The sequence below is a fragment of the Myxozyma melibiosi genome, assembly GCF_037950935.1.
Source record: "Myxozyma melibiosi strain Phaff 52-87 chromosome Unknown BZA70scaffold_7, whole genome shotgun sequence".
In the NCBI taxonomy this organism is placed as follows: Eukaryota; Fungi; Ascomycota; class Lipomycetes; order Lipomycetales; family Lipomycetaceae; genus Myxozyma; species Myxozyma melibiosi.
Genome location: NW_027042921.1, coordinates 705,122 through 717,212, shown reverse-complemented (window position 1 = coordinate 717,212; position 12,091 = coordinate 705,122). Strand labels below are relative to the sequence as shown.

Below are 12,091 nucleotides of genomic sequence, written 5' to 3'. Positions count from 1 at the left end.
TACGACCGCGATCGGCGCGCGGTATCTCTCAGAGTCTGGGCTGGTTTCGGTCAACAGAAAACAAGATCACAATATGGAATATATAGAAGACGCTAGGAGTATAGGCAGATCATTTGGAGTGACAAAAGATGGAGATGAGGAGTTGTTGTGGTAAAATGGGATTAAATTGATTTTTGATGTTTTTCTGATTTCCCCGCGCGCTCGCTGACGTTCAGAGTTTCAGGTAAGCTCACTGGTTGTTTTTGTTTCTGGTTATCTTATTGAATAGGCCCCATTACTTCATCTGTATATATACTTGTATAATAATCTATTTGTATTATTTGTATACACATTTACACACTCACGAACTCAACGCCTTTGCAACAGGCGTAGAATCAACATAAACCTGATAAAACGTGATTTTAACATCATCAGACTCGGCCGACCCGCGGTCAACGACCATCTTCGCGCCCCACTCGACCAGCACTTTCTTGCCGTTGTGCAGAGTGTAGTCGACGGTGCCGACGAGGGCGAACTCGCCGGTTCGCGACTTGGCGGGCTGGAAGGGGAATACTTGCAGGAGGACGTGGTGGCGGCCGACGACGGCTCCCCACATGCCTTTTCGGAGCTCTGCGATTTCTGTGGGGGTGTTAATAATTCTGTGATGAGCAGTAATAACAATTGAACAGATAGACAATAACGTACGCTCAGAGCCCTCGGCGACTTTGAGGCCCATGATCAGTTTTGCGTCGGCAGAGTATTTAGCAACGTAGGCAGCATCCTCGCCGACCGTATCACTGAGCTTATAAAAGCCAGTAAGGAACGCCTCTATCTTTGGGTCCGAGAAGCCTTCTGGGTATTTAGTCATTGCAGCTGCTGTAATTGAATGAAGAGGAGGAGGAGGAGTTGAGGTGCGGGAAGAAGGGACGGAGGAGGCTGGGAGGATTTGGATTGTCGAGGCGGCGGATGATGTTCCTCGTCGGTTCGGCTGCCGACGTCATCGCTGCGTCCGCCAATCCGAGTTCTTATCTTGTGATTGTCTATGTTGTGTTTGTATTGTGTCTGCATTATGTTATAGTATAACATAATCAGCTCTATCAGAGTATGCTCATTGCTTACAACAGCTGCTGGTCTAAGAACTGTATCGTCACAGAGACTAAGTAAGGAGTAAGAGAGATATGTACATTAAAATCTAGATCTTTATAGAAAGAATTGCATCAAGAACCGCCTCTGGGTCTTCTAGCGCATGCCAATGGCCGACTCCTTCCAAGAACCTGACCTCAGCTTCTAGTCCGGTCGCGATCTTATCGACGCATCCCTCGTACGGCGCAGTCTTGTCCTCCTCGCCCACGAGCACAATCGCCGGCGGTTTCTTGTCCAACTTCGCAAACTCCGGAACCGGCGCGGTAGCAATCACAGTGCAGGTAGCGATATACCCCCTCGGATCCTGGCGCGAGACGAGTTCGCGGATGAAGCCGTGCACGAGCGAGGACTTTGACCGGCTCAGCGTTCCTGTGGCGGCGAGCGGGACGGCGTTGTAGATTGCCTCGAGCGAGAAGTCGGTTTGCTCGATTGTCTTTACGCGGGTCTCGAACGCGGCCGCGAGAGCGTCGGACGGGTGCACGGGGCCGAGGAGGACGAGGCCGGCGACCTTGTTGGGGAACTCGACGGCGAGGAGAGAGGCGAGCAGGCCGCCGAGGGAGTGGCCTACGACGATGGCGGAGGGGACGTTCAAGTGGTCCATCAGCGCGCTGATCTCAGAGACGAGCAGGAGGGCCGATGGCGGGCCTGCGGGAGTGGGCGACTGGCCGCTGCCGGGGGTGTCGAGGAGGATGACATGGTGGGTGGAAGAAAGGGCTTCGAACTGGGAGTAGAAGTAGTTCTGGGAGGAGCCGAGGCCGTGGATGAAGACGACGGCGGGGTTCGAGGGCGAGCCGCCGGTGGTGTAGAAGATCTTTGTGGAGTCGGTCGAGAAGAACGGCATGGCTGTTGTGATGGTGGAGGGGAGGACTAGGTGTTCGGGATGGTTTGTATCTTATACGATGATTGCAGGATAAGTGATCAGTCATGGATTACATAACATCGACAACAACACCGAACAGCCCCTCTGCACTTCTCTTCAACATCCCTTTTCATCCAAACTCGGCCCGGTCGGCAATGCTTATTTCTGCTCTGCCCGCATCCAATCTGTTTATCTTCTCACCGCCCAGCACCGGGCCGACGAGACTCGCTGCGGGCAGCAGCAGAGGTCCACGCTACCCGACGGAAGCGGCAGTGCCCACGCTACCCGACCCCCTCCGCGCCGCACTCTCTGCGGCCGTGATTGCGGGGTAGCTGACTCCGCTCAGCGCAGAGAAGCGACGAGGATCAGGATCAGGAATCGGGCAGCTTTGATTGGAGAAATTATTTATTTCTGGTTGTTAGAGGACTATTTAAGGACGAGGCTCTGCCCTGTTCTTGTTCTTCTTCTTCTTCATCATCTTTATCTGCTTCTTCTGCTACAACTCTCTCTACCATCATGAAGGAATCTAACGTCGACGTCCTCATCATCGGCGCCGGGCCTGCTGGGTGCGTGCTTCTTTCATCTCCGTGCTTAGGCCACCGCCACTTGCTCCACACTAACTCTTTGTAGTCTTATGGCCGCCAACTGGTTCGCTCGTACCGGTACAAACTACCGCATCGTCGACAAACGCAGCTCCAAGATCTTTGCCGGTCAGGCTGATGGCTTGCAAGTCCGTCTCTCTCTCTCTCTCTTCTTCCTAGTTTGAATTGAGATGCTGACAGTAATAGTGCCGCACCCTCGAAGTCTTTCAATCGTTTGGCTTCGGCGACCGCGCTCTCAAAGAAGCAAACCACATGCTCGAAATCTCCTTCTGGGAGCCCGACGGAAAAGGCGGCCTCTACCGCTCTGCCCGTCTGCCCGATTCCATCCCCGGCATCTCGCGCTTCCAACAAGTCGTCTTACACCAAGGCCGCATCGAGTCCTGGTTCCTCGACGCCATCCGCAAGTGGTCTGGCGGCAAGGCTAAAGTCGAGCGCCCCGTCCTGCCCGTGCGGCTCGAGGTCGACGAGTCCAAAGTCGAAGACCCGGACGCCTACCCGATCTCGGTCCTGCTCAAGACGCTGGACGAGAACGAAGGCACGCCCGAGCAGTTTGGCGCAAAGATCGCAAACGGCCTCTTCCGCTCGTTTGAAGGCGACCAGGAAAAGTACTACAAGGATGCAAAGAACCTCGCGAACGACGACTCGCTCGAGCTCGTGCACGCAAAGTACGTCATGGGCTGCGACGGCGCGCACTCGTGGGTGCGCAGACAGATGGGCGTCGAGATGGAGGGCGAGTCTACTGATTACGTCTGGGGCGTGCTCGACTCTGTGCCCATCACCGATTTCCCCGACATCCGCAACCGCTGCGCGATCCACTCCGCCGACAGCGGCAGTATCATGGTCATCCCTCGCGAGCAGGGCCTCGTGCGTCTCTACATCCAGCTGCGCGAGACACCGCGCGACCCTGCAACAAAGACCGAGTCTGAGATGGGCAAGAACGAGCAAAAGGCGATTGAAAAAGGTCGCGTGGATCGTTCAAAGATCACGCCGGAGGTGATTCTCGACAACGCGCGCAAGATCCTGAGTCCCTACAAGCTCGACATCACCGACATCAAGTGGTACACGGCCTACCAGATTGGCCAGCGCGTGGCGCCCAAGTTTGAAAAGTTTGAGCGCATCTTTATCTCTGGCGACGCGTGCCACACGCACTCGCCCAAGGCGGGCCAGGGCATGAACGTGTCGATGATGGACACGTTCAACCTGGCGTGGAAGATTGCGTACGTCGCCAAGGGCCTTGCTTCCCGCGAGATCTTGAAGACGTACGAGTCTGAGCGACTTGGAGTTGCGCAGGCGCTCATTGCGTTTGACCACAAGTTCTCGCGGCTGTTTTCGGGCAAGCCTGCGCTTCCGGGCGCGATCGGCAACGACGGCGACGGCATCTCGCTCGACGAGTTCCACTCGTTTTTCGCAAAGGGCAATGAGTTTGCGTCGGGTACGATTGTTGACTACGACGACTCGGTGCTGATTGACAAGTCAGCGGGGAAAGCGGTAGCGCAGGAGATCGACAAAGACGTTGTGCTGACGATTTCGCCGCTGGCGAAGAATATCTCTATTGGACGCCGGTTCGACACCGCAAAGGTGATTAACCAGTCCGATGCGCGGCCGTGGTATCTTACCGACTGCATGCTGTCGGATGGACGCTGGCGGATTGTGAACTTTGCGGGCGACTTCAAGCAGGTTCCCGAGCTGAGCAAGAAGCTGAACTGGCTGGGCGAGTACCTAGCGGGCGAGTCGAGCTTTATCAAGAAGTACACGCCGCCGGGGGCGAAGGTGGACTCTGTGATTGAGGTGCTGACGGTGCACGCGTCGAAGCGGGTGGAGACGGAATGGGACGACTTCCCGCTTGCGTTCCGGCCGCGGGACTGCGCGGGGCGGATGGACTACTGGAAGATCTACGTGGACGACGACTCGTTCCACGAGGGCCACGGGCACGCGTACGAGAAGTACGGGATCGACCGGGAGGTGGGAGCGTATGTGGTTGTGCGTCCAGATGGGTATGTGTCGATGGTGGAGCCGCTGGGCGAGGAGGGGATTGAGAAGATTGCAGGGTTTTTTGGAGGGTTTATGATTGAGCAGAAGGTGCCGCCGCGCACGATGTTTGAGGAGATTGAGACGTACGGAGCGGATAGTTACGGGCGGCCTGTGTTGGGTATGTAGTGCATTGATAGTGAGTAGTGAGTAGTGAATGTGAGTATAGTATTAGTAACTAGTAGTAGAAGTAGTAGAAGTAGTAGAAGTAGTAGAAGTAGAAGCAGAAGCAGAGCAGAAGCAGAGCAGATGCGTGGCGCATCCCGTGGAAGCGAGCAAAAGCCACACCAAAATGCGGGGTTTGTTCTCCGCCCGTGGGATAACCTCCGCCCGCCTTCTTCCCCACCGCCGTTCCCTGTTCTGCTCCACATCGTCAATTGCGGCACTTGCACGAGATGTCGCACGTTTTCCACGGCACGCTAATCACGCTCATGCGCCGAGGCAGCTCGCTCATCAATCCCGAGCTGACGGCAGAAGACTCTACGACGACGACAGCAACAGCGACAAGCGAACCAATCAGCGCGGTCGAGCGGCATTGGAAGACGTGGATCAAGACCGAGGCTACGATCCGCACCGCGTTTTTCGCGTTCATAGTCGATATCCAGCACGCGGAGATGTTTGGCCACACGCCTGCGCTGTACGCGAACGAGTTGTCGCTCGACCTACCCTGCGACGACGAGCTGTGGAACGCGAGCGATGCGGAACGGTGGGGGATGTTGATGAAGAGCAGCGCGCGGAGCAGCGGGGGTCGGAAACGCACGAGTTTCTTTTCGAGCTTGAAGCTTGTGATGTCGCATGGGTGGAATCGGCTGCGGTTGAATCCGTTTGGGAGGTATATCGTTCTGCATGGCTTGCTGTCGATTTCGTGGACGATGCGGCAGAGGGGGATTATCTCGATTGGGATCTCGAGTAAGGAGAAGAAGGATATGTCGGAGGCCGCGAGTCCGAGGGGGTCGCCGCCGCCGCCGCAGCAGCAGCAGCAGCAGGGGTCGGGAGCAGAGACGGGGACGAGGCAGGGCGGGTTGATTGCGCAGGCGGTTAATCGTGCGGCGAGTGTTGCAGCTGCGTCGTCGCCTGCGGATGCTATGAAGGAGGGGGGTAGTAATAATGCGAACGGAGAAGGCACTGAAGCGGCAGGTTCACCAGCAGCAGCAGGAGGAGGAGCGGCAGCAGCAGCAACAACAGCAGGAGCAGCAGCGGTGAGCACGACAGCAGGGGACTGGACGAGTGTGATTTACAAGGCGTTCGAGACGTGGAAGCTTGCGTTTGATCTTTCAGAGAGCGAGAATCCGTCTGCGAGCGGGATTCCGTTTATCCTTGCGTCGTCGTCGCTGCACCGGCTGGGAATTATACGGCTGTACACGGACGTGCTGCAGCTGCACGTGTATGCTGGACTATCGCATGTATTAGGCCGGCCCATCCGTGCGCAGGATTGGCTACGAGCCGAGGATGCGATGAAGGCGTGGGCGCGGTCACCGGGGAGTTATCTGTCGGTGTGGCACGCGAGCCGGCTTGTGTCGGGGGCGTTTCTGGGTCAGGCGGGGCAGTATTCTGCGGATAACGACGTGGTGCTGCATCGGCCTTGGTGTTTGTATTTGGGGTGTCTTGTGTTGTGGGCGTATGGGTATGCGATGGAGGATTGTAGTCGAAAGTATTCTGATTATGTTGCGGTGAAGGCTGCCGCGGAGGAGGAGGAGGGGGAGGAGGGAGAGCGGCGGGGGAATAGTGGCGGCAGCAGCAGTTATCACAGGTTTGGCAAGTTTCCAACCGGCAAACGCAGCAGACCAAGCAGTGAATCAACAGCAGCAGCAGCAGCAGCAGCGCCGGAATTCATCCACACCACAACCCCAAGCTGGAACGCGCGGGAGGACATGGAGCGGTACTTGGAGTCGCTGCTGGCGGTGAGCGAGCCGGCGGATATCCCGAAACTGGCGACGAAGAACTGCACGATTGGGTTGATGGCGTATGCGGGGGAGTTGTTTCGGAGTTGTCGGTGGACGTTGTTGGGTGAGGAGGCTGCGTATCATTGTTCGAGGTTGGCGTGCGCTATTCCTGTTAGGTCGTGATGTATATAGAATGTATAACTATATTAGAGTCAATGAAAAGAACCTAAGCTATTGCTGTCTGTCATAACCCAACTGTTGCAACGGACTTGAAACAGAGATTCATCATCATCATTATTGCTGTAATGACTAGTAAGATATTACTAGTATTGTCTGCTATATGGTATAAGCGTACCCTGACCCGATGTGAGGAGTAGTGGAAGTAGTAGTAGTAGTAGTAGTAGTAGTAGTAGTGGAGGTTTATTGTAGGTCTAAGCTAGGCTATATGTAATAATTAATTCTTTCTAGCAGCCACACGCTCGGCGGCCATCTTCTTTGCTCTGATTTGGGCCTCCTGCTGGCCGATCTCGCCAAAGATATCGTACCCCCATCTAACCGGGAAGTTCATGCGCTGGTGCTTTTCGAGACTGGAGATCTTATCAAAGTCCTCCTGCGACAGGTCGAACGTGACGAGGTTTGAGATAATGCGAGACGGCGTGACGGATTTAGGAAGGACGACGGTTCCCCGCTGGATCGCCCAGGAGACGAGGACCTGGGCGGGATCGCGGCCGAGTTTGCGGGCGATGTCGATGACGACGGGGTCGTCGACGACGCGGGGGAGGTTGTAGATGTTGTTGCCGAGCGGGGAGTAGGCGGTGACGACGACGGATTTGGAGGTGCAGTAGGCGAGCAGGTCGGGTTGCTGCAGGTAGGCGTGGGCTTCGATTTGGTTTACTGCGGGGGGGATTTTGCAGCTGTAGTTGTTAGTAAGGAGAGATAGAGAGAGAGAAGAGAGGAGAGGAGGGAGAAGTACTTTTTGAGGAGCTCGTCGAGTTTCTCCTGGTTGAAGTTGGAGACTCCGATGCTGCGGACTTTTCCATCAGCAACGAGCTTCTCCAAGGCCGGCCAGGTGTCCTTCACGATGGAGACTTCAGAGTCGAGAAGGAATTCGTCGGTGACGGGGTCGCAAGGAAACACATTTTCAGAAGGCACGAAAGAGACGGGCCAGTGAATGAGATAAAGATCGATATAGTCCAGCTGCAAGTCCGCGAGCGTCTTTGCGATAGCCTTCTCAACCATCTCCGGACGATGATGCGTATTCCACAGCTTCGAAGTCACAAAGAACTGGTCGCGAGGCAAACCCGCAGCTTTGATACCGCGGCCGACTTCCTGCTCGTTGCCGTAGACGGCCGCGCCGTCGATGTGGCGGTAGCCGTTCTGGAGGGCGACGGTGACTGCGTTTTCGACTTCGCTGGGCTTGGACTGCCAGGTGCCGAGGCCGACGGCGGGCATTTCGTAGCCGGAGTTGAGGTGGAAGGACGATTTCATGGTGATGAGAGATGAGGGAGAGAGAAGTAGAGGATGGAGATAGAGAAGAAGAAGAGGAGAAGAAGAGAAGAAGAGGTTTTATAATAAATCAGTGCAAATAGCAGCAAATAGCAGCTTATAAGCAGAATCCCACGGGTATAAGCCGCGGGACGACTACTGCTCGAATAGGCAATAGTGTCTACTTTAGGCAATTACTTGTATTTTCCGAGCGTGCGGCTTAAAGTGTGGGGGAGGCTGCATATCCGCGCCGCACGAGTGAGTTAATATTTCTGGGGGCGGAGGGGTTTCCGGGGCCCCGCACGGGCGGAGGAGAGGAGATGGGGAGGGGCCGGAAAAGAGGAGAAGAGAGAAAGAGTATAGTAGAAAGAAAGAAAAAAGAAGAGGAGAAAGAAGAGGAAACAGGGAAAAGAGGAAAAGTCGGAAAAGAACCGGTGAAGAAGAAGTGAACGGAGGAGGTCCGAAGTTGCCCAGATCGGCAAAATGATTTGCTGTTGAATAAATACCACCTGCTTTCTCTCTTCTCTTCTTCTTCTTCTTCTTCTTCTCTATCTGATATCTACTCCCTATCGATATCATCTCTACTTCACGCCATCTCAGTCATGCCCCCCTCTGTCGCTGTCGCTAAACCCGACTCCCTCGACTCCTTCGGGCGTCCCCTCGACCGCCCGCCCTTCGTCCAAGACACCCTCTACACCGTCGACGACCTTGTCCGCAGCCGTGCAAAGCACTACCCCGATGTCCCCATCCTCGCATATCCCTCCTCGGACTCCTCCTTGCTCGACTACTCCCACTACACCACCGCAGACCTCAGTCGCTTCGCCGACGAGGCCGCATATGCCTACCTTCGCGCTGGCATCCAGAACATCGTATGTCCCCTCATCTCTCCTCACCTCCCACTATCTCTGCTAACTCTACAGGCCCCCATCTCCACCTCTACTCCCCCTGTAGTCGCCATGCTCGCCCCCTCCGACATGGACTACATCGTCACCATGGTCGGCCTCGTCCGTCTCGGCTACACAGTCCTCATGCTCTCCAACCGTCTCCCCGCAAACGCAATCGACTCCCTTCTCACCGCGACCAAAGCCGAGCTCGTCGTCCATGCCTCCGCCTTCGTCCCCGTCCTCAAAGAAGTCGCCGCCCTCCGTCCTGACGGACTCAAGACTATCGACATCATCTCCCGCAAGGACTGGGACCCTGCCGTGCCCTCTCCTTCCTCCGACTGGCCTCTACGCGGCCCCGCCGATGCTCTCAAAAACTGCTTCATCATCCACTCCTCCGGCTCTACCGGCCTGCCCAAACCCATCTTCCAGACCCACCAGGCCGCCATCAACAACTACGCCTCCTCGTTCGAGATGAAGGGCTTCATCACCCTCCCCCTCTACCACAACCACGGCATCTCCTCCTTCTTCAGAGCAGTCTACGCAAACAAGGAAATCACCTTCTACAACGGCAAGCTGCCCCTCACCGGCTCCAACCTCACAAAGGTCATGCAGCTCGCCAAGCCAGAGGTCTTCTACGGCGTGCCCTACGCCCTCAAGCTCCTCGCAGAGTCAAAGGCCGGCATCGAATGTCTCGCAAACTGCAACCTCGTCCTCTACGGCGGCAGCAGCTGCCCTGATGAGCTCGGCGACCGCCTCGTCGATGCGGGCGTATATCTCTGCGGCCACTACGGCTCTACCGAAACCGGCCAGCTTCTCACTTCGCTCAGACCGAAAGGCGACAAGGCATGGAACTACCTCCGTCTCAACGGTCCCGTCAAGGACTACGTGCTCATGGACGAAATCTCCCCCGACGTCTACGAGTGTGTCTGTCTCGACGGCTGGAAGTCAAAGGTCGTCAGCAACTCTGATAACCCGCCCAACAGCTTCCGCACCAAGGACCTCTTCTCGCGCCATCCGACCATCCCCGACGCCTACAAGTACCTCGGCCGCGTCGACGACCGCGTGACGCTCATGAATGGCGAGAAAGTCCTGCCGATCCCAATCGAGCACCGCATCCGTCAAGACATCCACGTGCAAGAGTGCATCGTCGTCGGCGTCGAGCGCAGCGCGCCCGCGCTGTTTATCATTCCCAGCGACGCAACCGTGTCGATGACCGAAGAGCAAGTCATCGACGCCGTCTGGCCCGCCATCGCAGACGCAAACGCGCACGCGGAGGCGTTCTCGCAAATCACCCGCGAGCTCGTCCGCGTGCTGCCGTATAATGTCGAGTACCCGCACACCGACAAGGGCACCATCATCCGCGCGGGCTTCTACAAGGCCTTTGCAGCCGACATCGATGCCCTGTACAGCAGCTTTGAGGGCGGTGAGGGCACGCTTGCGCTCAGCGTGCCCGAGCTGGAAAAGTATCTGTTTGAGCTTTTTACCGAGAGTCTGCACGTCAACCTCGAAGACGCCTCCTCGGACTTTTACTCGTTCGGCGCCGACAGTCTGCAGGCAATTCGCGTGTGGAGTATTCTCAAGCGCACGCTCGATCTCGGCGGCAAAGCAGACCAGATGAGCCAGAACATTGTGTTTGAGACTGCAAACTGCAAAGCGCTCGCGCGCTACCTCTACTCTCTGCGCACAGGCGAGCAAGTCGCCGAGGACGACGACGTCGCGGCTATGCAGGAGCTGTATGAGAAGTACTCTGTCTTTACGCCGCATGTCGCTGGAACTTCTGTCCCGGATGGCGAGTACGTGATCATCACGGGTACGACTGGTTCGCTTGGTGCCCACGCGCTTGCTCAGGCTCTGCGTCTGCCCAACGTCAAGAAGGTCTACTGTCTAGTGCGCGCTGCGTCAGACAAGGACGCGCGCGCACGCGTGATTTCGAGCTTGACCTCTCGCGAGATTGTCGTCTCGGACGACGACTTGAACAAGATGGAGGCCTATCCGAGCGACTTTAGCCTGGCGAACCTCGGCCTTGCCGACGCGGTTATCGAGGAACTCAGGTCCAAGCTGACGACCGTCATCCACAGCGCGTGGGCGGTGAACTTCAACATTGGCGTGCGCAGTTTTGAAAAGTACCACATCAACGGCGTGCACAACATGATCCAGCTCTGTCTCGACACTACGACCGCCGCGCCTGCCAAGTTTTACTTTTGCTCGTCGATCTCTGTCGCTGCTGGCACGCCGCTTCCCGCCGTCATCCACGAGGCTCCGATCGACAAGTTTGAGCACGCGCAAAACATGGGCTATGCGCGGTCGAAGCTCGTGACTGAGCACATCGTCGAGACGGCGGGCAAGGTGTACGGCGCGCACGCGCGCGTCTTCCGCATCGGCCAGATCGTGGGCGACAGCGTGAACGGGAACTGGAACGACACCGAGGCTATTCCGCTGATGATCCGGTCTGCAATCACGTTGCATGCGCTGCCTAGGCTGGACGAGACGCCGGCGTGGTTGCCGGTTGACTGCGTCGCGCGGTCGATGCTCGAGCTGTCGGGTGTTTTGAACGACGGCGTGCCGCCCGAGGACTCGCCGGATGTGGTCTACCACATCAACAACCCGTACACGTTCCGCTGGACGGAGGACTTGCTGCCAGCTTTGAAGCGGGCGGGATTGCAGTTTAAGGAAGTGAGTCAGCGGGAGTGGGTGCGTCTTCTGCGGGAGGAAGGGGACCAGGACCCGGTGCGGAATCCGACGGTGAAGCTGCTGGGCTTTTTTGAGGAAAAGTACGATAACGACAAGCCCGGACGGAAGGGTCTCGTGCTGGAGACGCAGGTGACTGCCGAGAAGAGCGAGGCGTTGAAGAACGCGCCGGAGCCGGTTGGGAGTGGGTTGATTGATTTGTTTGTGAAGAAGTGGCTCGAGAAGTGGGTTTGAGTCAGGTTGTGTTTCAGGATATTATGTTTGTTTTGTTTTTCTGATTAGTTATAAGGATAGAAAATACAATTGAGATATTGAATATGAATGCAAGAAGGAAGTAGAATTGCCGATCAGTCAAACCAAAGTCGGGTCCTCAGCAGGGTTTTTAATTTCCCACCGGACCCTGGCGTTCCAACTGAGACGGAGGTCCGATGAACTCTGGCTCAGCGGAGCTTCATTTACCAAACTACAACACTCCCAGAGCGACAATTAGGCTAGCACCAGCACCGCAAGCTAGCGACAACGGTTTTTTTTCTCAAGCTA

General features: G+C 56.4%; 6 protein-coding genes across 6 annotated transcripts; 3 read left to right on the top strand and 3 right to left on the bottom strand.

The window, feature by feature from the left end:
• Positions 1-269: 269 nt before the first annotated feature.
• Positions 270-922, bottom strand: BZA70DRAFT_280250 (uncharacterized protein). The gene is made up of 2 exons (XM_064912915.1): positions 685-922; positions 270-618 (listed from the first exon to the last, which is right to left on the bottom strand). The coding sequence occupies exons 1-2, from the start codon at positions 845-847 to the stop codon at positions 341-343; spliced, it is 441 nt and encodes a 146-aa protein (XP_064767917.1). The 5' UTR covers positions 848-922; the 3' UTR covers positions 270-340.
• A 95-nt stretch (positions 923-1,017) lies between these two features.
• On the bottom strand, positions 1,018-2,161 carry BZA70DRAFT_280248 (Alpha/Beta hydrolase protein). The gene has a single exon (XM_064912914.1). It carries the CDS (start codon positions 1,961-1,963, stop codon positions 1,172-1,174), a length of 792 nt encoding a protein of 263 aa, XP_064767916.1. The 5' UTR covers positions 1,964-2,161; the 3' UTR covers positions 1,018-1,171.
• A 242-nt stretch (positions 2,162-2,403) lies between these two features.
• BZA70DRAFT_280247 (phenol 2-monooxygenase) lies at positions 2,404-4,856 on the top strand. Its single transcript, XM_064912913.1, has 3 exons — positions 2,404-2,547; positions 2,612-2,711; positions 2,770-4,856. The coding sequence occupies exons 1-3, from the start codon at positions 2,498-2,500 to the stop codon at positions 4,738-4,740; spliced, it is 2,121 nt and encodes a 706-aa protein (XP_064767915.1). The 5' UTR covers positions 2,404-2,497; the 3' UTR covers positions 4,741-4,856.
• Positions 4,857-4,885: 29 nt separating this feature from the next.
• On the top strand, positions 4,886-6,879 carry BZA70DRAFT_187346 (fungal-specific transcription factor domain-containing protein). Its single transcript, XM_064910000.1, has one exon. It carries the CDS (start codon positions 5,007-5,009, stop codon positions 6,675-6,677), a length of 1,671 nt encoding a protein of 556 aa, XP_064767914.1. The 5' UTR covers positions 4,886-5,006; the 3' UTR covers positions 6,678-6,879.
• A 12-nt stretch (positions 6,880-6,891) lies between these two features.
• Positions 6,892-8,086, bottom strand: BZA70DRAFT_280242 (NADP-dependent oxidoreductase domain-containing protein). Its single transcript, XM_064912912.1, has 2 exons — positions 7,468-8,086; positions 6,892-7,408 (listed from the first exon to the last, which is right to left on the bottom strand). Exons 1-2 carry the CDS (start codon positions 7,980-7,982, stop codon positions 6,949-6,951), a joined length of 975 nt encoding a protein of 324 aa, XP_064767913.1. The 5' UTR covers positions 7,983-8,086; the 3' UTR covers positions 6,892-6,948.
• A 343-nt stretch (positions 8,087-8,429) lies between these two features.
• Positions 8,430-11,900, top strand: BZA70DRAFT_280239 (uncharacterized protein). The gene is made up of 2 exons (XM_064912911.1): positions 8,430-8,848; positions 8,900-11,900. Exons 1-2 carry the CDS (start codon positions 8,582-8,584, stop codon positions 11,783-11,785), a joined length of 3,153 nt encoding a protein of 1,050 aa, XP_064767912.1. The 5' UTR covers positions 8,430-8,581; the 3' UTR covers positions 11,786-11,900.
• Positions 11,901-12,091: the final 191 nt, after the last annotated feature.